The sequence below is a fragment of the Chanos chanos genome, chromosome 9 (assembly GCF_902362185.1).
Source record: "Chanos chanos chromosome 9, fChaCha1.1, whole genome shotgun sequence".
In the NCBI taxonomy this organism is placed as follows: Eukaryota; Metazoa; Chordata; class Actinopteri; order Gonorynchiformes; family Chanidae; genus Chanos; species Chanos chanos.
The window spans coordinates 43,277,137-43,302,211 of NC_044503.1; the positions used below are offsets into that span (position 1 = coordinate 43,277,137).

General features: G+C 43.5%; 2 protein-coding genes across 2 annotated transcripts in view; one reads left to right on the forward strand and one right to left on the reverse strand.

The window, feature by feature from the left end:
- cicb (capicua transcriptional repressor b) overlaps positions 1 to 1,055 on the forward strand; it is a 42,525-nt gene extending 41,470 nt beyond the window's left edge. Inside the window, exon 21 of the mRNA XM_030785625.1 lies at positions 1 to 1,055. This exon is cut by the window's left edge and continues 515 nt beyond it. The gene's annotated coding sequence lies outside the window, so the exon portion shown is untranslated.
- Positions 1,056 to 10,885: 9,830 nt separating this feature from the next.
- znf526 (zinc finger protein 526) lies at positions 10,886 to 23,931 on the reverse strand. The gene is made up of 7 exons (XM_030785076.1): positions 23,658 to 23,931; positions 23,325 to 23,494; positions 22,788 to 22,889; positions 20,414 to 21,141; positions 19,452 to 19,578; positions 11,541 to 13,172; positions 10,886 to 11,289 (listed from the first exon to the last, which is right to left on the reverse strand). Exons 1-7 carry the CDS (start codon positions 23,929 to 23,931, stop codon positions 11,131 to 11,133), a joined length of 3,192 nt encoding a protein of 1,063 aa, XP_030640936.1. The 3' UTR covers positions 10,886 to 11,130.
- Between the last annotated feature and the right edge of the window lie 1,144 nt (positions 23,932 to 25,075).

Genomic DNA, 25,075 nt, shown 5'->3' on the forward strand with positions numbered 1-25,075 from the left:
ACACACACACACGTCGCTGTCTGTCGTCTGATGTAGGTGGTTCTATACACCCACATATGAACTGGGTGACACTGGCTTTAATTTATCTACACACACACACACACACACACACACTCATGGACTTTGGCACTTTGGCACTGGAGGACTTTGATAGCGTGGTGTCTGTGTCAGAGGGCGGGGCTTCCAGATCAGGCCACCCAATCTGCATGGAATCTGTGTCAGAGGGCGGGGCTTCCAGATCAGGCCACCCAATCTGCATGAAGAGTCAGTCTTCTTGTTTTTGTTTTGTGTGTGTGTGTTTTTTTTTAAACATGGCCAAAAGAGAGGTTTTCAGTGGCTGCTGTTCCTTTTTAATATTGTTGGCTCATCTGTCATTGGCTCATGGCTTTATCCCAGTCATTGTGAGGCTGGCCTCCATTGGTTGGATCTCAGTGATGCTGATGAGGATCCCGCCCCCCCTGAGGGGACGGCTGTGTCTGTGTTTATACTTTGCTTTTTTAAAGGCAGACTTAAAGGCTGTGCTCGGGTGTGTGTACGTGTGTGGTGTGTGTGTGTGTGTGTGTGTGTGTGTCTGAGCTCACAGCTGAACTCTTTGGCAGCATGGAAGGCGGACGCTCTTCCCATGATTGGCTCCCGCAGATGCCAGTCAGACATTGATTGGCTTGCCATGATGGAAGGCGGGCACAGGAAGGGAACATCTGCGGGCACATTCCGGCCCGTGATTGGGCAGAAGTCTTTGGTCACGTCTGAGGAGGAAGCACGGAGTTGATGGTGGTGTTTAATCTCTGGAGACCTGGTCTTGGGTCTTTGTTTCTTTCTGAATGTGGACACAGCAACAAGAGGAACCCTGTTGAATGTTCACGCTCTTCTCCATCTTCAAAAAAAGACTTTTCTTCACTTTTTCAATACAAAACAAGATAAAAAAAAACCCTTTTAAAACACGCATACAAAGTTTTCCAGTTCCGTTGTCCGACTGGATGTGATATTTGTAATTATTGATCATTTGGTTTTGAAGTCTGATCCTTTACTGTACTGTAGTCCTCCACCGTGAGGCTTTCTCTTTCTTTAGGACGGAGGGACGAGACCCTCTCTCCCTCTCTCCCTCCATCTCTCTTTTCCACTCCTCTTCTCCCTCTCTTATGAAGGACCAGAAGTGACATTTTTTTTATTTGTGTTTTGTTTTTAAACATTTTTTTATTCAGAGGAAGGAAATTAATCGTCTGTTTATTCCGTACCGTTTTAAATGTACTGTTCATATTCCTGCTTCAATTTCTCTCTTTTATTTCAATCCCTCTCTCCTCCACACCTTTTCTGCTCTTCGATGGGAGAGAGATGGACAGAGCGAGAGAGAGAGAGCGAGAGAGAGAGGGAGGGAGGGAGAGAGGTGAGATTTTTATGGTGTTGTAGATACTGTACAGGCTTAGGGGCTCATTATTAGCAGGAGTGAAAACACATTACTGAATATTACAAACGCCATTACCACAACAAAAACTGTAAGACACACACGTAAATAAATGAATAAATAAATAAATAAATAAACAAGTCAATAAATATACGCATTTACACTTTTCTTTTATGTGTAATCTCCTTCTCTCCTGACGTCATATGCAAGGAGCAGATTTTTACGGTTAATCTATAAATGAATAATCTCTACATTTGTATTTGTGCTCTTTCAGTATACAAATAAACAGACATTCAAAGAAAAAAACTTTTCAGTTTGGTTTCGTTTGTTATAACTCTGTCTCAGAGCAGCTTAACACAGCCTCAACACAAGTCTGCACCCTAACCCTAAAGGAAAAACTTAACACAAACCTTTAGGGGAATCCACACTGCAGGGGGGGGGGGGCCATCCTCCTCTAAGTGATGGTGGGTATATGTCAGTAGCAGTCAGCATCTGTGTTAATCAGTATTAGTGTCAGTCAACATTAGTGTTAATCAGTGTTGGTGTTGGAGTAAATGTTAGTCAACATTAGTGTTAATCAGTGTCAGTGTTAGTCAACATTAGTGTTGATCAGTGTTGTTGTCAGTGTTAGTCAACATTAGTGTTAATCAGTGTTAGTGTTAGTCAACATTAGTGTTGATCAGTGTTGGTGTCAGTCAACGTTAGTGTTAATCAGTGTTGGTGTCAGTGTTAGTCAACATTAGTGTTGATCAGTGTTGGTGTCAGTGTTAGTCAACATTAGTGTTGATCAGTGTTGGTGTCAGTGTTAGTCAACGTTAGTGTTGATCAATGTTGGTGTTGGAGTAAATGTTAGTCAACATTAGTGTTAATCAGTGTCAGTGTTAGTCAACATTAGTGTTGATCAGTGTTGTTGTCAGTGTTAGTCAACATTAGTGTTAATCAATGTTAGTGTTAGTCAACATTAGTGTTGATCAGTGTTGGTGTCAGTGTTAGTCAACATTAGTGTTAATCAGTGTTGGTGTTGGAGTAAATGTTAGTCAACATTAGTGTTAATCAGTGTCAGTGTTAGTCAACATTAGTGTTGATCAGTGTTGTTGTCAGTGTTAGTCAACATTAGTGTTAATCAATGTTAGTGTTAGTCAACATTAGTGTTGATCAGTGTTGTTGTCAGTGTTAGTCAACATTAGTGTTAATCAGTGTTAGTGTTAGTCAACATTAGTGTTGATCAGTGTTGGTGTCAGTCAACGTTAGTGTTAATCAGTGTTGGTGTCAGTGTTAGTCAACATTAGTGTTGATCAGTGTTGGTGTCAGTGTTAGTCAACATTAGTGTTGATCAGTGTTGGTGTCAGTGTTAGTCAACGTTAGTGTTGATCAATGTTGGTGTCAGTGTTAGTCAACGTTAGTGTTAATCAGTGTTGGTGTCAGTGTTAGTCAACGTTAGTGTTAATCAATGTTGGTGTCAGTGTTAGTCAACGTTAGTGTTAATCAGTATTGGTGTAAATGCTAGTCAGCATTAGTGTTAATCAGTGTTGTGTCAGTGTTAGTCAACGTTAATCAGTATTGGTGTTAGTCAACGTTTGTGTTGATCAGCGTTGGTGTCAGTGTTAGCGATAGTGTTAGTAAACCTTAGAGTTTAGCTGTGAGGTCCACTTTACGACCAGTTTATGACGGCGGAGACCTGAATCTCCAGGTCTGAGTCTGAGTCCAAAACAGTTGGGAAATATAATGGCATTCTGTTTACACTCCTCTATCTCATCCCTCTGTTATTACTCATCTACCTCATCCCTCTGTTATTACTCCTCTACCTCATCCCTCTTTTTACACTCCTTTTTCTCATCCCTCTGTTATTACCACTCTACCCCACCCTTCTGTTTACACTCCTCTATCTCATCCCTCTGTTATTACTCCTCAGTCTCATCCCTCTGTTATTACTCCTCTACCTCATCCCTCTGTTATTACTCCTCTATCTCATCCCTCTGTTATTACTCCTCTACCTCATCCCTCTGTTTACACTCCTCTATCTCATCCCTCTGTTATTACTCCTCTATCTCATCCCTCTGTTATTACTCCTCTACCTCATCCCTCTGTTATTACTCCTCTATCTCAACTCTCTGTTATTACTCCTCTATATCATCCCTGTTATTACTCCTCTATCTCATCCCTCTGTTATCACTCCTCTATCTCATCCCTCTGTTATTACTCCTCTACCTCATCCCTCTGTTTACACTCCTCTATCTCATCCCTCTGTTTACACTCCTCTATCTCATCCCTCTGTTATCACTCCTCTATCTCATCCCTCTGTTATTACTCCTCTATCTCATCCCTCTGTTATTACTCCTCTACCTCATCCCTCTGTTATTACTCCTCAGTCTCATCCCTCTGTTATTACTCCTCTACCTCATCCCTCTGTTTACACTCCTCTATCTCATCCCTCTGTTTACACTCCTCTATCTCATCCCTCTGTTATTACTCCTCTACCTCATCCCTCTGTTTACACTCCTCTACCTCATCCCTCTGTTTACACTCCTCTATCTCATCCCTCTGTTATTACTCCTCTACCCCATCCCTCTGTTATTACTCCTCTACCTCATCCCTCTGTTAGTACTCCTCTACCTCATCCCTCTGTTATTACTCCTCTATCTCATCCCTCTGTTATTACTCCTCTATCTCTTCTCTCTGTTATTACTCCTCTACCTCATCCCTCTGTTATTACTCCTCTACCTCATCCCTCTGTTATTACTCCTCTATCTGATCCCTCTGTTATTACTCATCTATTTCATCCCTCTGTTATCACCCCTCTATCTCATCCCTCTGTTATCACTCCTCTAGTTTATCCCTCTGTTATCACTCCTCTACCTCATCCCTCTGTTATTACTCCTCTATCTCATCCCTCTGTTATCACTCCTCTACCTCATCCCTCTGTTATCACTCCTCTATCTCATCCCTCTGTTATTACTCCTCTACCCCATCCCTCTGTTATTACTCCTCTATCTCATCCCTCTGTTATTACTCCTCTACCTCATCCCTCTGTTATTACTCCTCTATCTCATCCCTCTGTTATCACTCCTCTATATCATCCCTCTGTTATTACTCCTCTACCTCATCCCTCTGTTTACACTCCTCTACCTCATCCCTCTGTTATTACTCCTCTATCTCAACTCTCTGTTATTACTCCTCTACCTCATCCCTCTGTTATTACTCCTCTACCTCATCCCTCTGTTTACACTCCTCTATCTGATCCCTCTGTTATTACTCCTCTACCTCATCCCTCTGTTATTACTCCTCTACCTCATCCCTCTGTTATTACTCCTCTATATCATCCCTCTGTTATTACTCCTCTATCTCATCCCTCTGTTATCACTCCTCTATCTCATCCCTCTGTTATTACTCCTCTATCTCATCCCTCTGTTATTACTCCTCTATCTGATCCCTCTGTTATTACTCCTCTACCTCATCCCTCTGTTATTACTCCTCCATCTCATCCCTCTGTTATCACTCCTCTATCTCATCCCTCTGTTATTACTCCTGTATATCATCCCTCTGTTATTACTCCTCTGTCTCATCCCTCTGTTATTACTCCTCTATCTCATCTCTCTGTTATTACTCCTCCATCTCAACTCTCTGTTATCACTCCTCTATCTCATCCCTCTGTTATTACTCCTCTACCTCATCCCTCTGTTATTACTCCTCTATCTCATCCTTCTGTTATTACTCCTCTACCTCATCCCTCTGTTATTACTCCTCTACCCCATCCCTCTGTTATTACTACTCAGTCTCATCCCTCTGTTACTACTCCTCTACCTCATCCCTCTGTTATTACTCCTCTACCTCATCCCTCTGTTATTACTCCTCTATCTCATCCTTCTGTTATTACTCCTCTACCTCATCCCTCTGTTTACACTCCTCTACCTCATCCCTCTGTTATTACTCCTCTATCTCAACTCTCTGTTATTACTCCTCTACCCCATCCCTCTGTTATTACTCCTCTACCTCATCCCTCTTTTATTACTCCTCTACCTCATCCCTCTGTTAGTACTCCTCTACCTCATCCCTCTGTTATTACTCCTCTATCTCATCCCGCTGTTATTACTCCTCTACCTCATCCCTCTGTTATTACTCCTCTACCTCATCCCTCTGTTATTACTCCTCTATCTCATCCCTCTGTTATCACTCCTCTATCTCATCCCTCTGTTATCACTCCTCTACCTCATCCCTCTGTTATTACTCCTCTACCTCATCCCTCTGTTTACACTCCTCTATCTCATCCCTCTGTTATTACTCCTCTATCTCATCCCTCTGTTATCACTCCTCTACCTCATCCCTCTGTTATTACTCCTCTACCTCATCCCTCTGTTTACACTCCTCTATATCATCCCTCTGTTATTACTCCTCTATCTCAACTCTCTGTTATTATTCCTCTATCTCATCCCTCTGTTATTACTCCTCTATCTCATCCCTCTGTTATTACTCCTCCATCTCATCCCTCTGTTATCACTCTTCTGTCTCATCCCTCTGTTATCACTCCTCTATATCATCCCTCTGCTATCACTCCTCTACCTCATCCCTCTGTTATTACTCCTCTATCTCATCCCTCTGTTATTACTCCTCTATTTGATCCCTCTGTTATTACTCCTCTACCTCATCCCTCTGTTATTACTCCTCTACCTCATCCCTCTGTTATTACTCCTCTATCTCATCCTTCTGTTATTACTCCTCTGTCTCTTCTCTCTGTTATCACTCCTCTATATCATCCCTCTGTTATTACTCCTCTACCTCATCCCTCTGTTTACACTCCTCTACCTCATCCCTCTGTTATTACTCCTCTACCTCATCCCTCTGTTATTACTACTCAGTCTCATCCCTCTGTTATTACTCCTCTACCTCATCCCTCTGTTATTACTCCTCTACCTCATCCCTCTGTTATTACTCCTCTATCTCATCCTTCTGTTATTACTCCTCTACCTCATCCCTCTGTTTACACTCCTCTACCTCATCCCTCTGTTATTACTCCTCTATCTCAACTCTCTGTTATTACTCCTCTACCCCATCCCTCTGTTATTACTCATCCCTCTTTTATTACTCCTCTACCTCATCCCTCTGTTAGTACTCCTCTACCTCATCCCTCTGTTATTACTCCTCTACCTCATCCCTCTGTTATTACTCCTCTACCTCATCCCTCTGTTATTACTCCTCTATCTCATCCCTCTGTTATCACTCCTCTATCTCATCCCTCTGTTATCACTCCTCTACCTCATCCCTCTGTTATTACTCCTCTACCTCATCCCTCTGTTTACACTCCTCTATCTCATCCCTCTGTTATTACTCCTCTATCTCATCCCTCTGTTATCACTCCTCTACCTCATCCCTCTGTTATTACTCCTCTACCTCATCCCTGTTTACACTCCTCTATATCATCCCTCTGTTATTACTCCTCTATCTCAACTCTCTGTTATTATTCCTCTATCTCATCCCTCTGTTATTACTCCTCTATCTCATCCCTCTGTTATTACTCCTCCATCTCATCCCTCTGTTATCACTCTTCTGTCTCATCCCTCTGTTATCACTCCTCTATATCATCCCTCTGTTATCACTCCTCTACCTCATCCCTCTGTTATTACTCCTCTATCTCATCCCTCTGTTATTACTCCTCTATCTGATCCCTCTGTTATTACTCCTCTACCTCATCCCTCTGTTATTACTCCTCCATCTCATCCCTCTGTTATCACTCCTCTATCTCATCCCTCTGTTATTACTCCTGTATATCATCCCTCTGTTATTACTCCTCTATCTCATCCCTCTGTTATTACTCCTCTATCTCATCCCTCTGTTATTACTCCTCTACCTCATCCCTCTGTTATTACTCCTCTATCTCAACTCTCTGTTATTACTCCTCTATCTCATCCCTCTGTTATCACTCCTCTATCTCATCCCTCTGTTATCACTCCTCTATCTCATCCCTCTGTTATTACTCCTCTATCTCATCCCTCTGTTATTACTCCTCTACCTCATCCCTCTGTTTACACTCCTCTATCTCATCCCTCTGTTATTACTCCTCTATCTCAACTCTCTGTTATTACTCCTCTATCTCATCCCTCTGTTATTACTCCTCCATCTCATCCCTCTGTTATTACTCCTCTATCTCATCCCTCTGTTATTACTCCTCCATCTCATCCCTCTGTTATTACTCCTCTATCTCATCCCTCTGTTATCACTCCTCTACCTCATCCCTCTGTTATTACTCCTCTACCTCATCCCTCTGTTTACACTCCTCTATCTCATCCCTCTGTTATTACTCCTCTATCTCATCCCTCTGTTATCACTCCTCTACCTCATCCCTCTGTTATTACTCCTCTACCTCATCCCTCTGTTTACACTCCTCTATATCATCCCTCTGTTATTACTCCTCTATCTCAACTCTCTGTTATTATTCCTCTATCTCATCCCTCTGTTATTACTCCTCTATCTCATCCCTCTGTTATTACTCCTCCATCTCATCCCTCTGTTATCACTCTTCTGTCTCATCCCTCTGTTATCACTCCTCTATATCATCCCTCTGTTATCACTCCTCTACCTCATCCCTCTGTTATTACTCCTCTATCTCATCCCTCTGTTATTACTCCTCTATCTGATCCCTCTGTTATTACTCCTCTACCTCATCCCTCTGTTATTACTCCTCCATCTCATCCCTCTGTTATCACTCCTCTATCTCATCCCTCTGTTATTACTCCTGTATATCATCCCTCTGTTATTACTCCTCTGTCTCATCCCTCTGTTATTACTCCTCTATCTCATCCCTCTGTTATTACTCCTCTACCTCATCCCTCTGTTATTACTCCTCTATCTCAACTCTCTGTTATTACTCCTCTACCTCATCCCTCTGTTTACACTCCTCTATCTCATCCCTCTGTTATTACTCCTCTATCTCATCCCTCTGTTATTACTCCTCCATCTCATCCCTCTGTTATTACTCCTCTATCTCATCCCTCTGTTATTACTCCTCCATCTCATCCCTCTGTTATTACTCCTCTATCTCATCCCTCTGTTTACACTCCTCTACCTCATCCCTCTGTTATTACTCCTCTGTCTCATCCCTCTGTTATTACTCCTCTACTCCACCCTTCTGTTTACACTCCTCTATATCATCCCTCTGTTATTACTCCTCCATCTCATCCCTCTGTTATTACTCCTCTATCTCATCCCTCTGTTATTACTCCTCCATCTCATCCCTCTGTTATTACTCCTCTATCTGATCCCTCTGTTATTACTCCTCTACCTCATCCCTCTGTTATTAATCCTCTATCTCATCCCTCTGTTATTACTCCTCTATCTCATCCCTCTGTTATTACTCCTCTGTCTCATCCCTCTGTTATTACTCCTCTATCTCATCCCTCTGTTTACACTCCTCTACCTCATCCCTCTGTTATTACTCCTCTACCCCACCCTTCTGTTTACATTCCTCTATCCCACCCTTCTGTTTACACTCCTCTATCTCATCCCTCTGTTTACACTCCTCTATCTCATCCCTCTGTTATCACTCCTCTGTCTCATCCCTCTGTTATTACTCCTCTATCTCATCCCTCTGTTATCACTCCTCTATATCATCCCTCTGTTTACACTCATCTATTTCATCCCTCTGTTATCACCCCTCTATCTCATCCCTCTGTTATCACTCCTCTAGTTTATCCCTCTGTTATCACTCCTCTACCTCATCCCTCTGTTATTACTCCTTTGTCTCATCCCTCGGTTATTACTCCTCTATCTCATCCCTCTGTTATTACTCCTCTTTCTCATCCCTCTGTTATTACTCCTCTATCTCATCCCTCTGTTATTACTCCTCTACCCCACCCTTCTGTTTACACTCCTCTATCTCATTCCTCTGTTTACACTCCTCTATATCATCCCTGTTATTACTCCTCCATCTCATCCCTCTGTCATCACTCCTCTGTCTCATCCTTCTGTTTACACTCCTCTACCTCATCCCTCTGTTATTACTCCTCCATCTCATCCCTCTGTTATCACTCCTCTACCCCACCCTTCTGTTTACACTCCTCTATATCATCCCTCTGTTATTACTCCTCTACCTCATCCCTCTGTTATTACTCCTCTACCTCATCCCTCTGTTATTACTCCTCTACCCCATCCCTCTGTTATTACTCCTCTATCTCATCCCTCTTTTATTACTCCTCTATCTCATCCCTCTGTTATTACTCCTCTACCTCATCCCTCTGTTAGTACTCCTCTACCTCATCCCTCTGTTTACACTCCTCTATCTCATCCCTCTGTTATTACTCCTCTATTTCATCCCTCTGTTATCACTCCTCAGTCTCATCCCTCTGTTATTACTCCTCTGTCTCATCCCTCTGTTATCACTCCTCTGTGTCATCCATCTGTTATTACTCCTCTATCTCTTTTCTCTGTTATTACTGCTCGCTGACCCCAGTCATCCCAGCCACAGACTGTTCACACTCCTGCCATCCGGCAGACGGTCCAGGAGCATCCGGACCCGTACCAGCAGGTTCAGAGACAGCTTTTTCCCCCAAGCAGTCAGACTCCTGAACCACTGGCACTTGCAGACACTGCTCGGACCCTCAACCCTCAACCCTCAGACTGATAACTGTCTGTCTACATCCATTGCACTAAAGAACTCAATATTGCACTACACCACAGCCGTCTATGCTGTTGCACATGCTGTTGCACAAGCACTTTAAGATTGTTTCCACTCAGGACTGATCACCCATTACACACTCTATACTCCTACTCTTATACCTCTATATTTATATTTCTACAGCTCTGTACATTCTATTTATGCACATGTACATAATATTTCCCCCGATATATCTCCCTATAGAACCCCTATATCTACCTTTATTGTTCTTTTATTATTATTATTATTGTTATTTAACTGCTACTCTTGCAAGTTGAGCTGGCCCCAAGCCCAAGAATTTCATTGCTGATAATGATGTCTACAATTGTTATCTAGTAAATGACAATAACACTTTTCACCTCTTAGCATTCAGTCGGTTTAGGGTTAGAGTATGTCACACAGGAATTATGTTTTGAAAGCACTGGTTTAGATTTCTTAAACATTTTCCCAGATCAGAATCCATTCATCCAGTCAAACATTCAACCCAATATGGATTAAGTTCAGACTTCTTTCTCTGGAATGAAACCTCCTGGCTCTTCTTCAGGCTCTAAACTTCGTTTATCAGGTATAACTGTATTCAAAACAATCAATACAAAACTGTCAACACGACCACACTGTTACCAACAGCCTCAAGTTACCAATGTAGTTATCAGGTGAGTCGTAGTGACTGCGAGGTTCTAGAAAACCAGGGGTGACTGAGACGAACACCAAAGGTACCAAGCACATGTTTTATTTACAGCAGGGGCCACTGCAAGCCCCTTTACGCCCGAGAAAATTAAAAAGAATCCTTTACAAAAACAGAAGACAGACCTAGACAGGCCTGTGTGTAAGAATCCAGGTAAATGTGTCTGAGAATGTCAGGCCACACAGACAACTGCCCCCCTCCCCCACAAAAGAAAAATACTATATGAACAATCGGTGTGTGTGTGTGTGTCTGTGTGAGAGTCTGAACAGGACAACACTGCAGCTCAGACGCTGCCAGTTCATTCCTCTATCGTTCGCTCTCTGGTCGTCACGGCGCCCAATGCAGTTCATTTCTCTCTGTCTCTCTCTCTCTAGTCGTCACGGTGCCCGAGCCCCTCCCTCAGAGGAGCTGTAGCTGGTTGTCCAGTGCCACGGCCTCCATGTTGACACTGGTCTCCAGCGCGGTGTGGAACAGCTGGATGGCCTCAGCGACGTCGCCGCCGGCCTCGATGATGGCGATGGGCTCCCCAAACGCGTTACACATCAGAGTGGGTGCACCCTGACACACACAAACACGACCATGACCATCTCCACAAACTGCCTTCACTCAGACAACTCTCACATCCTCAAATCAAATCCTTTCATTTCTACTTTTTTAACTGTCCATCAGCTCTGAGCACAGTAACATAACTTTACACAGACGTTCAAACACATCTCACACACACACACACTCTCAGGGTAACACACACACACACACACACATTAGCACACACCCTACAGCGCACACACACCCACACTGTTCTGACGTACCTGCTGCAGGTCTGACGTCTGTATCTGGATGACCTGCTGTCCAAGAGCCTCCTGCTGGCAGAACGTGGGTACCGCAGCGGCCGAGTCCGCCACGCCCGCCTCCACGACCGTTACTGCTGGACCGCCCGTGTCCATGGCAACAGCCACCTGCTGGCTCTCCGTGGTAACCTGGTTGCGCGCGTGTATCTTGCGATGGTTGCGCAGGTTGGAAACGGTTCTGAAGGCCTTCCCGCAGACGGAGCAGGGGTGCGGTTTCTCTCCCGTGTGCGTGCGCCGGTGCTCCGACAGGTGCATGCTCTGGACGAAACCCTTCCCGCAGAACTCGCAGCGGAACGGCCGCTCGCCCGAGTGCGTGCGCAGATGCTCGCGCAGGTGAGTGTTCTGACGGAACCTCTTCCCGCAGACGCCGCACGGGAAAGGTCGCTCGCCCGTGTGCACGCGCTGGTGGAGCCGCACGCTGGAGGCGGAAACGAACGCTTTCCCGCACACGCTGCACGAGTGGCTCCGCCCGCCGCCCGAGGAGGAGGCGGAGCCCCGCGGACGGCCCGGCCGGTTGCCGTGGAGAAGCTGGTGCAGACGGAGATTGGCGGCAGAGTTCAGGCGTTTCCCGCAGATACCGCAGTCGAGACTGATCGTCTTCGCTCCTGGAGCTCCGCCCGCTTCCCCGTCCGCCCCGGCCGACTCCGCGGCGTCGGGCTGGTGGGCGTGGCCCGTGAGCGGGTGTGGCAAGGTGGGGTGCTCCTCCAAGCAGTGTAAGTCTCGTTGGCGTTTGCGGAGGAAGCCCTGGGTGCAGTGCGGACAGGAGTAGGGGGCGGGTCCGTCGTGACGTAGGAAGCGGTGGGCTTTGAGTTTGGCTGGGCGGAGGAAGGAGGCGGGGCAGTCGGGACAGGCAGAGGGCGGAGCGTTGGCATGTAACAGACGGTGTTGACGGAGGTTGGAGGACTGAGTGAAGGCCTTGTGACAGATGTCACATCGGTAGGGACGAGCGCCTGTGTGCGTGTGCGTGTGTCGTGACAGGTTAGCGTGAGAGGAAAACGTTTTTCCGCAGACGCTGCACTGGAACGGACGCTCCCCGGTGTGTGTGCGGAGGTGGTTCCGGACGTGGATTTGCTTCTTAAACGGTTTCCCGCACACCCCGCATTTAAAGCGGTGCTCGCAGGCGTGGACCGTGTGCCTGTGCCGCAGGAGACGCAGCTGAGAGGGGAAGGTCTTCTCACATGACTGACAGGGGAAAGCTCCGCCCCCATTGGCCTCCTCCAGACTCACCTGAGCTCCCGCAGGGCTGAGTTCAGAGGTCACACTGGGAGTCGAGGGGTCAGGGGCTTTTACGGATGTCTCCTCTTTAATAGCCATCGGATTGGCTGTCCCCGCGGTGAATTTTCCGGCGTCCAATCCGTTTTGCTCCACCCCGACGGCGTGCTCTGTTACCGTGACGATGACCTGAGGGTCGGAGGTAACCGTGGGAACGGGCAGAACGGCACTGCAGGGGTCGGACGCGCCGACATCTCCCTCTGTTACCGGAGGGATAAGACACCCGGTGACCCTCTCCCTCCGACCTGTGGCCTCTCGCTCTCTCGCTCTCTGGAGAATAGACAGAGTTGGCTCCACTGGTCTCCGGGCCGTCAGTCCTAACTACACACACACACGCACACACACACGCACATATACACACACACACACACACACACACACGCACACACACATGCACACATACACACAGACAGACACACAGACAGACACGCACACACACACACACACACACACACACACACACATACAGACACGGACACACACAGACATGCACAAACACAGATAGGTCTTTACTGCTTCAGTAAAATGTGATTACTGTATAACATGTAAACATACTCACAGGGTAAGGCATGTATTACTGGGGCAGACTGTAATATAACTAAACTGTTGTATTGACTCTGACTGACTGAAATATAACTAAACTGTTCTAATGACTCTGACTGGCTGTAATATAACTAAACTGTTGTATTGACTCTGACTGTAATATAACTAAACTGTTGTAATGACTCTGACTGACTGAAATATAATTAAACTGTTGTCATGACTCTGACTGACTGTAATATAACTAAACTGTTGTAATGACTCTGACTGACTGAAATATAACTAAACTGTTGTAATGACTCTGACTGAAATATAACTAAAATGTTGTATTGACTCTTACTGACTGAAATATAACTAAACTGTTGTAATGACTCTGACTGACTGAAATATAACTAAACTGTTGTAATGACTCTGACTGACTGTAATATAACTAAACTGTTGTAATGACTCTGACTGACTGAAATATAACTAAACTGTTGTAATGACTCTGACTGACTGAAATATAACTAAACTGTTGTAATGACTCTGACTGACTGAAATATAACTAAACTGTTGTAATGACTCTGACTGACTGAAATATAACTAAACTGTTGTAAAGACTCTGACTGACTGTAATATAACTAAACTGTTGTAATGGCTCTGACTGAAATATAACTAAACTGTTGTCATGACTCTGACTGACTGAAATATAACTAAACTGTTGTAATGACTCTGACTGTAATATAACTAAACTGTTGTAATGACTCTGGCTGACTGTAATATGACTAAACTGTTGTAATGACTCTGACTGACTGAAATATAACTAAACTGTTGTAATGACTCTGACTGACTGAAATATAACTAAACTGTTGTAATGACTCTGACTGACTGTAATATAACTAAACTGTTGTAATGACTCTGACTGACTGAAATATAACTAAACTGTTGTAATGACTCTGACTGACTGAAATATAACTGTTGTATTGACTCTGACTGACTGAAATATAACTAAACTGTTGTAATGACTCTGACTGAAATATAACTAAACTGTTGTAATGACTCTGACTGGCTGTAATATAACTAAACTGTTGTATTGACTCTGACTGTAATATAACTAAACTGTTGTAATGACTCTGACTGACTGAAATATAACTAAACTGTTGTCATGACTCTGACTGACTGTAATATAACTAAACTGTTGTAATGACTCTGACTGTAATATAACTAAACTGTTGTAATGACTCTGACTGACTGAAATATAACTAAACTGTTGTAATGACTCTGACTGAAATATAACTAAACTGTTGTATTGACTCTTACTGACTGAAATATAACTAAACTGTTGTAATGACTCTGACTGACTGTAATATAACTAAACTGTTGTAATGACTCTGACTGACTGAAATATAACTAAACTGTTGTAATGACTCTGACTGACTGAAATATAACTAAACTGTTGTATTGACTCTGACTGACTGAAATATAACTAAACTGTTGTAATGACTCTGACTGACTGAAATATAACTAAACTGTTGTATTGACTCTGACTGACTGAAATATAACTAAACTGTTGTAATAACTCTGACTGACTGAAATATAACTAAACTGTTGTAATGACTCTGACTGGCTGAAATATAACTAAACTGTTGTAATGACTCTAACTGACTGTAATATAACTAAACTGTTGTAGTGACTCTGACTGACTGAAATATAACTAAACTGTTGTATTGACTCTGACTGACTGAAATATAACTAAACTGTTGTAATAACTCTGACTGACTGAAATATAACTAAACTGTTGTAATGACTCTGACTGGCTGAAATATAACTAAATTGTTGTAATGACTCTGACTGACTGTAATATAACTAAACTGTTGTAATGATTCTGACTGGCTGAAATATAACTAAACTGTTGTAATGACTCTGACTGACTGTAATATAACTAAACTGTTGTAATGACTCTGACTGGCTGAAATATAACTAAACTGTTGTAAAGACTCTGACTGACTGTAATATAACTAAACTGTTGTAATGGCTCTGACTGAAATATAACTAAACTGTTGTAATGACTCTGACTGACTGAAATATAACTAAACTGTTGTAATGACTCTGACTGTAATATAACTAAACTGTTGTAATGACTCTGGCTGACTGTAATATGACTAAACTGTTGTAATGACTCTGACTGACTGAAATATAACTAAACTGTTGTAATGACTCTGACTGACTGAAATATAACTAAACTGTTGTAATGACTCTGACTGACTGTAATATAACTAAACTGTTGTAATGACTCTGACTGACTGAAATATAACTAAACTGTTGTAATGACTCTGACTGACTGTAATATAACTAAACTGTTGTAATGACTCTGACTGACTGAAATATAACTAAACTGTTGTATTGACTCTGACTGACTGAAATATAACTAAACTGTTGTAATGACTCTGACTGACTGTAATATAACTAAACTGTTGTAATGACTCTGACTGACTGAAATATAACTGTTGTATTGACTCTGACTGACTGTAATATAACTAAACTGTTGTAATGACTCTGACTGTAATATAACTAAACTGTTGTAATGACTCTGACTGACTGAAATATAACTAAACTGTTGTATTGACTCTGACTGTAATATAACTAAACTGTTGTAATGACTCTGACTGACTGAAATATAACTAAACTGTTGTCATGACTCTGACTGACTGTAATATAACTAAACTGTTGTAATGACTCTGACTGTAATATAACTAAACTGTTGTAATGACTCTGACTGACTGAAATATAACTAAACTGTTGTAATGACTCTGACTGAAATATAACTAAACTGTTGTATTGACTCTTACTGACTGAAATATAACTAAACTGTTGTAATGACTCTGACTGACTGTAATATAACTAAACTGTTGTAATGACTCTGACTGACTGAAATATAACTAAACTGTTGTAATGACTCTGACTGACTGAAATATAACTAAACTGTTGTATTGACTCTGACTGACTGAAATATAACTAAACTGTTGTAATGACTCTGACTGACTGAAATATAACTAAACTGTTGTATTGACTCTGACTGACTGAAATATAACTAAACTGTTGTAATAACTCTGACTGACTGAAATATAACTAAACTGTTGTAATGACTCTGACTGGCTGAAATATAACTAAACTGTTGTAATGACTCTGACTGACTGTAATATAACTAAACTGTTGTAGTGACTCTGACTGACTGAAATATAACTAAACTGTTGTATTGACTCTGACTGACTGAAATATAACTAAACTGTTGTAATAACTCTGACTGACTGAAATATAACTAAACTGTTGTAATGACTCTGACTGGCTGAAATATAACTAAATTGTTGTAATGACTCTGACTGACTGTAATATAACTAAACTGTTGTAATGATTCTGACTGGCTGAAATATAACTAAACTGTTGTAATGACTCTGACTGACTGTAATATAACTAAACTGTTGTAATGACTCTGACTGGCTGAAATATAACTAAACTGTTGTAAAGACTCTGACTGACTGTAATATAACTAAACTGTTGTAATGGCTCTGACTGAAATATAACTAAACTGTTGTCATGACTCTGACTGACTGAAATATAACTAAACTGTTGTAATGACTCTGACTGTAATATAACTAAACTGTTGTAATGACTCTGGCTGACTGTAATATGACTAAACTGTTGTAATGACTCTGACTGACTGAAATATAACTAAACTGTTGTAATGACTCTGACTGACTGAAATATAACTAAACTGTTGTAATGACTCTGACTGACTGTAATATAACTAAACTGTTGTAATGACTCTGACTGACTGAAATATAACTAAACTGTTGTAATGACTCTGACTGACTGTAATATAACTAAACTGTTGTAATGACTCTGACTGACTGAAATATAACTAAACTGTTGTAATGACTCTGACTGAAATATAACTAAACTGTTCTAATGACTCTGACTGACTGTAATATAACTAAACTGTTGTAATGACTCTGACTGACTGTAATATAACTAAACTGTTGTAATGACTCTGACTGACTGTAATATAACTAAACTGTTGTAATGACTCTGACAGGCTGAAGTATAACTAAACTGTTGTAATGACTCTGACTGTAATATAACTAAACTGTTGTAATGACTCTGACTGACTGAAATATAACTAAACTGTTGTAATGACTCTGACTGACTGAAATATAACTGTTGTATTGACTCTGACTGACTGAAATATAACTAAACTGTTGTAATGACTCTGACTGAAATATAACTAAACTGTTGTAATGACTCTGACTGGCTGTAATATAACTAAACTGTTGTATTGACTCTGACTGTAATATAACTAAACTGTTGTAATGACTCTGACTGACTGAAATATAACTAAACTGTTGTCATGACTCTGACTGACTGTAATATAACTAAACTGTTGTAATGACTCTGACTGTAATATAACTAAACTGTTGTAATGACTCTGACTGACTGAAATATAACTAAACTGTTGTAATGACTCTGACTGAAATATAACTAAACTGTTGTATTGACTCTTACTGACTGAAATATAACTAAACTGTTGTAATGACTCTGACTGACTGTAATATAACTAAACTGTTGTAATGACTCTGACTGACTGAAATATAACTAAACTGTTGTAATGACTCTGACTGACTGAAATATAACTAAACTGTTGTATTGACTCTGACTGACTGAAATATAACTAAACTGTTGTAATGACTCTGACTGACTGAAATATAACTAAACTGTTGTATTGACTCTGACTGAAATATAACTAAACTGTTGTAATGACTCTGACTGACTGAAATATAACTAAACTGTTGTAATGACTCTGACTGGCTGAAATATAACTAAACTGTTGTAATGACTCTGACTGACTGTAATATAACTAAACTGTTGTAGTGACTCTGACTGACTGAAATATAACTAAACTGTTGTATTGACTCTGACTGACTGAAATATAACTAAACTGTTGTAATAACTCTGACTGACTGAAATATAACTAAACTGTTGTAATGACTCTGACTGGCTGAAATATAACTAAATTGTTGTAATGACTCTGACTGACTGTAATATAACTAAACTGTTGTAATGATTCTGACTGGCTGAAATATAACTAAACTGTTGTAATGACTCTGACTGACTGTAATATAACTAAACTGTTGTAATGACTCTGACTGGCTGAAATATAACTAAACTGTTGTAAAGACTCTGACTGACTGTAATATAACTAAACTGTTGTAATGGCTCTGACTGAAATATAACTAAACTGTTGTAATGACTCTGACTGACTGAAATATAACTAAACTGTTGTAATGACTCTGACTGTAATATAACTAAACTGTTGTAATGACTCTGGCTGACTGTAATATGACTAAACTGTTGTAATGACTCTGACTGACTGAAATATAACTAAACTGTTGTAATGACTCTGACTGACTGAAATATAACTAAACTGTTGTAATGACTCTGACTGACTGTAATATAACTAAACTGTTGTAATGACTCTGACTGACTGAAATATAACTAAACTGTTGTAATGACTCTGACTGACTGTAATATAACTAAACTGTTGTAATGACTCTGACTGACTGAAATATAACTAAACTGTTGTAATGACTCTGACTGAAATATAACTAAACTGTTGTAATGACTCTGACTGACTGTAATATAACTAAACTGTTGTAATGACTCTGACTGACTGTAATATAACTAAACTGTTGTAATGACTCTGACTGACTGTAATATAACTAAACTGTTGTAATGACTCTGACTGACTGAAATATAACTAAACTGTTGTAATGACTCTGACTGTAATATAACTAAACTGTTGTAATGACTCTGACTGACTGAAATATAACTAAACTGTTGTAATGACTCTGACTGTAATATAACTAAACTGTTGTATTGACTCTGACTGAAATATAACTAAACTGTTGTAATGACTCTGACTGACTGAAATATAACTAAACTGTTGTAATGACTCTGACAGGCTGTGTAACATTTCCTGTGTGAGATTCCTCATCCCGACAGTTACAGTCTGACGGTGTGTGTTACCGTGGAGACGGGGCCGACGGGTGTTCTCGTGGTGTGAGTTCGGCGGTGGTAAAGGAATTTGGTCATGTTGGTAAAAGTTTTTGGACAGAAGGGACATCTGTGTAACGGTTCAGCCGTGTGAGACTTCCTGTGGACACAGAGAAGAGCAGGGTTAGTGTGGAGAGACCAAGTGTGTAGTGTGTGTGTCTGCGTGCGTGTGTGGGTGTGGGTGTGTGTGCGTGCGAGTGTGTGTGAATGTGTCTGTGTGTGCGCACGCGAGTGTGTGTGTATGTGCATGTGTGCGTGAAATTCCAACTTTATTCTCGTAAAACTACGACCTTATTCTCATAATCTCAGAATGTCTTTTCCCCTCAGTGTGGCCCTAATACTCCGTCACAATGAGAAACACTAGCTATTTGACATTTACTTTTTCCTCCCAAAAACAAATAAAAAATATTTTAAAATATTGGTATGAAATAAATATTCATAAAAACCTAATACTATTTGCACTTTGCCAAATACCGTATTTGGATTTGGCTCCAACCCCAGCGTGGGTGTGTGTGTGTGCATAGTGTGTGTGTGTGTATAGTGTGTGTGTGTGTGTGAGTCTTATTGCGATGTCTGCGTATGAGGTATTAGGAATCCGACTGATGCACTGATTGTAAGTCGCTTTGGCTAAAAGTGTCTGCCAAAAGCTAAATTGTAAATTGTAATGTATGTGTGTGTGTATAGAGTGAGTGTGTGTGTGTGTGTGTGTGTGTGTGTATGTGCGTGTATAGTGTATGTGTGTTTATAGTGTGTGTGTGTGTGTGTGTGTGTTTATATAGTGTGTGTGTATATAGAGTGTGTGTATATAGAGTGTGAGTATGTGTGTGTGTATAATGTGTGTGTATGTGTGTGTGTGTGTGTGTGTGTGTGTGTGTGTGTGAGTGTGTGTGTGTATATATAGTGTGAGTGTGTGTGTATAATGTGTGTGTGTGTACCTGTGTATAACGAGGGTCATCTCGGTGGTGAAGCTGTGTCCACAGTCGACACACAGGTAGCGGGCCTCTCCGGTGTGTGTGCGGAGGTGTGTCTGGAGGGAACCTGCTTTTTTAAACACCTTCTCACACTCCGGGCACTCGTGCGTCCCGTGTTCGTGCACGCGCTTGTGTGCCGCCAGTCGATTGGCCGACGTGAACGTGCGGTGACACTCCGCGCACTCTAAGTTGACGGGGGTCGCGGTCGCCGTGGTGACAGCGCGGGCGCTATACACGCGTCTCCCCGTCACCGCTCTGTTTCTGTCCGAGCCTTTCTCCTCCGCCATCCCAAACCTCTCCGTCTCTCCTCCTCTCCCTCCTCTGTCCTCCCCGTACACCTCCATCATGCCCTCCTCCTCTCTCTCTTTCTCCTGCGGGAGGAAGTGCTCCCCTTGGTGCTGCAGGAAGTCCTCCGGCGTGGCGAAGAGCAGGGAGCATTCTGAACACTCGTACGGGTGGAGGTACAGGACCTCCTCGCCCCCGTCTTTCTCCTCCTCCGACCTCGCTCCGCCGTTCCCCAAGTGCAGGGGGTCGGGGCTCAGCAGCGGGGGGAGGAGCTTGGCCCTGCGTAGCGTGGGGTGGGTGGAGCCGTCCGCCAGCGCCTGGGCGGAGCATATCTGTAGGCGTAAGGTGGCGGACGCCGGAAGGGGCGTGGCCCGGGGGGCAGGGGCGGACTGTTCCCGTGCCAGGGCCTGGGGGGGGGGGGGGGGGGGGAGAAATATCCACAGAGAGAACAGGGGTCACTTTTACAGCGAGTGTTTTGAGTCGGTGAACACATAGACACACCAGAGACGTGTGTGTGTGTGTGTCAGAGATGAGAACTTGGACTTAAGTCGCACACACAGTGACTTGTGACCTGAGCTGAGATTCAACTCGGACTCGAGATTTGGGACTGGTGAACATGCTTTATTTGATTTTTGATTTTTCTGACACATGAACATGACGGACGCGTCTGACGAGGTGGATGTCATTCCCTCCCTTATTATCAGGCATAACTCTGCACATGCGCGTGGCCACAGATGACTGCGAGCTGCAGTAACAACACCGTAACCATGGCGATCACACCTGCGGCTGCTGTGCCACTTGCGATGTCCTTTGGTTATAATGCCGTCACACAAGGCCCAACCAAAAGAAGGGCTAAACCCTAACCCTGACCCTAACCTGGACAGGCCTAACCCTGACCCTAACCTTAACCCTAACCTGGACAGGCCTAACCCTGACCTTAACCTGGACAGGCCTAACCCTAACCTTAACCCTAACCTGGACAGGCCTAACCCTAACCTTAACCCTAACCTGGACAGGCCTAACCCTAACCCTAACCCTAACCTGGACAGGCCTAACCCTAACCCTAACCCTAACCCTGACCCTAACCTGGACAGGCCTAACCCTAACCCTAACCCTAAACCTGACCCTAACCTGGACAGGCCTAACCATAACCCTAACCCTAACCTGGACAGGCCTAACCCTAACCCTGACCCTAACCTTAACCCTAACCTGGACAGGCCTAACCCTAACCTTAACCCTAACCCTAACCCTAACCTGGACAGGCCTAACCCTAACCTTAACCTGGACAGGCCTAACCCTAACCCTGACCCTAACCTGGACAGGCCTAACCCTAACCTTAACCCTAACCCTGACCCTAACCTGGACAGGCCTAACCCTAACCCTAACCTGGACAGGCCTAACCCTAACCCTAACCCGGACAGGCCTAACCCTAACCCTGACCCTAACCTGGACAGGCCTAACCCTAACCCTGACCCTAACCTGGACAGGCCTAACCCTAACCCTGACCCTAACCTGGACAGGCCTAACCCTAACCCTGACCCTAACCTGGACAGGCCTAACCCTAACCCTAACCTGGACAGGCCTAATCCTAACCCTAACCTGGACAGGCCTAACCCTAACCCTAACCTGGATAGGTCAGTCAGTCAGTAATGTGAAAGACAAGTTAAGGGAGGTTAACTTGATTAAACTGGCATTTGCTTAATATTTTGAAAAGATGAGTGAATGTTGCAAAATGCAGTTATTGACTTTTTAAAGGAAAACTTTCGTTGTGTGTTTTTTTTCCCTCATATTGCATTGCAACAGCCCGTTTAAAGTGATCATATACCAACAACAACTAGTCAGTGCTGATACTGTCTGCTAACAGATAAAGGAGTGATGGTAATGCAGTACATGCTTTGAATTCCTTAAGATCTAGCGACACAGTGTTCTAATCAGACCGGCTGGCATACAGCATACAATAATGACAGAACACGCATTACAACCCATCTCTGACACACACGCACACACAGGTCACTTCAGTTATGACAAAGGCCAAAGGTTGAAGGTCACTGACCTGTGCTAAGGACAGGATCTCTCCGGCCTTCTGCTCATCCAACACCAGGTTCTGAACACTCACCAACGGAGTCACCGAGCCGTCAGCCTGCAACACATATTCCTACAGAGAGACAGAGAGAGAGAGTGAGAGAGAGAGAGATGGAGGGTGAGAGTGAGAGAGAGGGGGAGAGGGAGAGGGAGAGAGAGAGAGAGAGAGAGAGAGAGAGAGAGAGAGGGAGGGAGAGAGAGAGTGAGAGAGAGAGAGAGAGACAGGGGGAGAGGGAGAGAGACAGAGCGAGAGAGAGGGAGACAGAGAGAGAGAGTGGAGAGTGAGAGAGTGAGAGAGAGAGAGAGAGAGAGAGAGAGTGAGAGGGAGAGAGTGAGAGATAGAGAGAGCGAGAGAGAGCGAGAGAGTGAGAGGGAGAGAGAGAATCATTTCTTTCTCTTCTTCTTCGTATGTGCGTTTGTGTACTCACAGTCTCGGACATGACGCTGTGTGTTTTACTCTTGCTGTGTGTGTGTGTGTGTGTGTGCACGTGTGTGCGTGAGTACTCACAGTCTCGGACATGACGCTGTGTGTGTTACTCTTGCTGTGAGTGTGTCTGTGTGCCAGCCACAGTTCTGCCGTATTGAACAGTGCAAGGCACTCCAGACACTGGTACTGAATAGGTATAGACTCCTCCCCTGGCCCCGCCCCCGGATCCACCTCTGTCACCTCACTCAGCCCTGTGGACACACACTACAGGTCAGACTCTCCTGTCAATCAGACAAAGCACTGAGGCTGTCTGTCTCACCGTGTGTGTGTGTGTGTGAGAGATCACAATCTCAGACACGATGCTCTCACCGTGTGTGTGTGTGTGTGTGTGTGTGTGTGAGATGACAGTCTCACCGTGCTCTGTTTCCACTCCTGCCTCTCTCATGTGCAGCTCCTGGTGCAGCAGCAGTTCATCTGCATTCCTGAGGAGGGCGCCACACTCCAAGCACTGGTACTGACTCTCCTCCGGACTGGGCTCCTCCTGGGGGGGCTGGACCTCACTTTCTTCCGCCTCTCCTCCAACGTGCACCTGCTGATGCACCAGCACCTCCTCCAGAGTGTTAAAGAGCTGCTGACACTCACTGCACATGTACTGGTGTTCCACATACTCCCCCTGCTGGTCCTCCATCACTACTGCATCCGCTGCAGAGCACGCCAGGAAAGCGTGTGTGTGTGTGTGTGTACAGATTCTATATGGTGCAGGTGTTAGTCCTGCTCAGGTTATGTTTAAATCATTCCCGATGCAAAGGTTTGTTTTTATAGACGAGATAAATTTTCTGTGTGTGTGTAGATTTATGTGCTTTTAAAGGGAAGGTGATGGAATAGGTGTAATCCGCATTCTCATCCCTCCACGCGACGTTTGCGATGACAGAAAACCTGAAAGAAACGAAAATGAATTAGTGTCACAACATACAGTATAAACTCAGGAGATTTCCCTGATTGGCAAGTTCCATAACCACAACCTGAATTTAGACAGTCGCATCACTGACAAGACCCACAGATGTGCGGCAATAAGTAAAACAGTGTTTAATATAGAGTGGAGTTACAGAGAGCCTTTACAGCGTCTGGCAACACGCACAATGTTAGCCTCATGAGCTAATGTAAACACGTGCTGTACAACACACTCAGATATCACACGAGCATAAAACCGAGCATTTATTAACGTCCCGCCGACTCAACGAATTTCATATTTTTGTTTAAGAGTGTCTGTCTCGTGGCGGGCGTTTGGTGGCGCTCTCCGAATTTACAGTAAGTTTACGGAACGCACCGCCGATACTCAGTCTCCGCCGCCCCGGACAGCGGCGGTCGTCAGGCGGCGCTCTTCACTTTTCCCCGCAGGTCTACAGGGGAACGGTGAGGCCTTCCTTTCCCTCCCCGTTTCCGAAATCTTACCTCTCGTCTACTGTCGGTGGACAATCCGGCTGTCACGGCGCTTTAACGGCGACATGCGCAGCAGTTTTAGTGCGCTTTTCAATATAAAACCAGCCGTTAAGTTCTGGCGTCTTCGGCGCAATTTTAAAACAAACGGACGTACAATCCGCGCGATGAAATGAAATGCACCGTTTGTCTGGTTGCCTGCGTCCTCGCACTATGCACACTAGTCCCGCCCCACGCCCTGTTCGTATGGTGTGTAGAAGGCTGTGACTGGACGAGTCATCTGTCAGTCATTAGTGTACTTTATGTGGCGGATAAACTGGTGTATGAAACATGTTTTGGGCTGAGCTGGTGTCGCTGAACGTATACACGTATCGTAACTGATTTCATCGTCATTT

What these genes read in the sequence shown, in the direction of transcription:
- znf526 (XM_030785076.1), bottom strand. Translation starts at nt 23,931, where the DNA reads ATGGAGGACCAGCAGGGGGAGTATGTGGAACACCAGTACATGTGCAGT. An exon ending in AGATCCTGTCCTTAGCACAG is followed by an intron (nt 21,142 to 22,787) that starts GTCAGTGACCTT and finishes CCCCCCCCCCAG; the next exon opens with GCCCTGGCACGGGAACAGTC. An exon ending in CCGTCGGCCCCGTCTCCACG is followed by an intron (nt 13,173 to 19,451) that starts GTAACACACACC and finishes GTGTGTGTGTAG; the next exon opens with TTAGGACTGACGGCCCGGAG.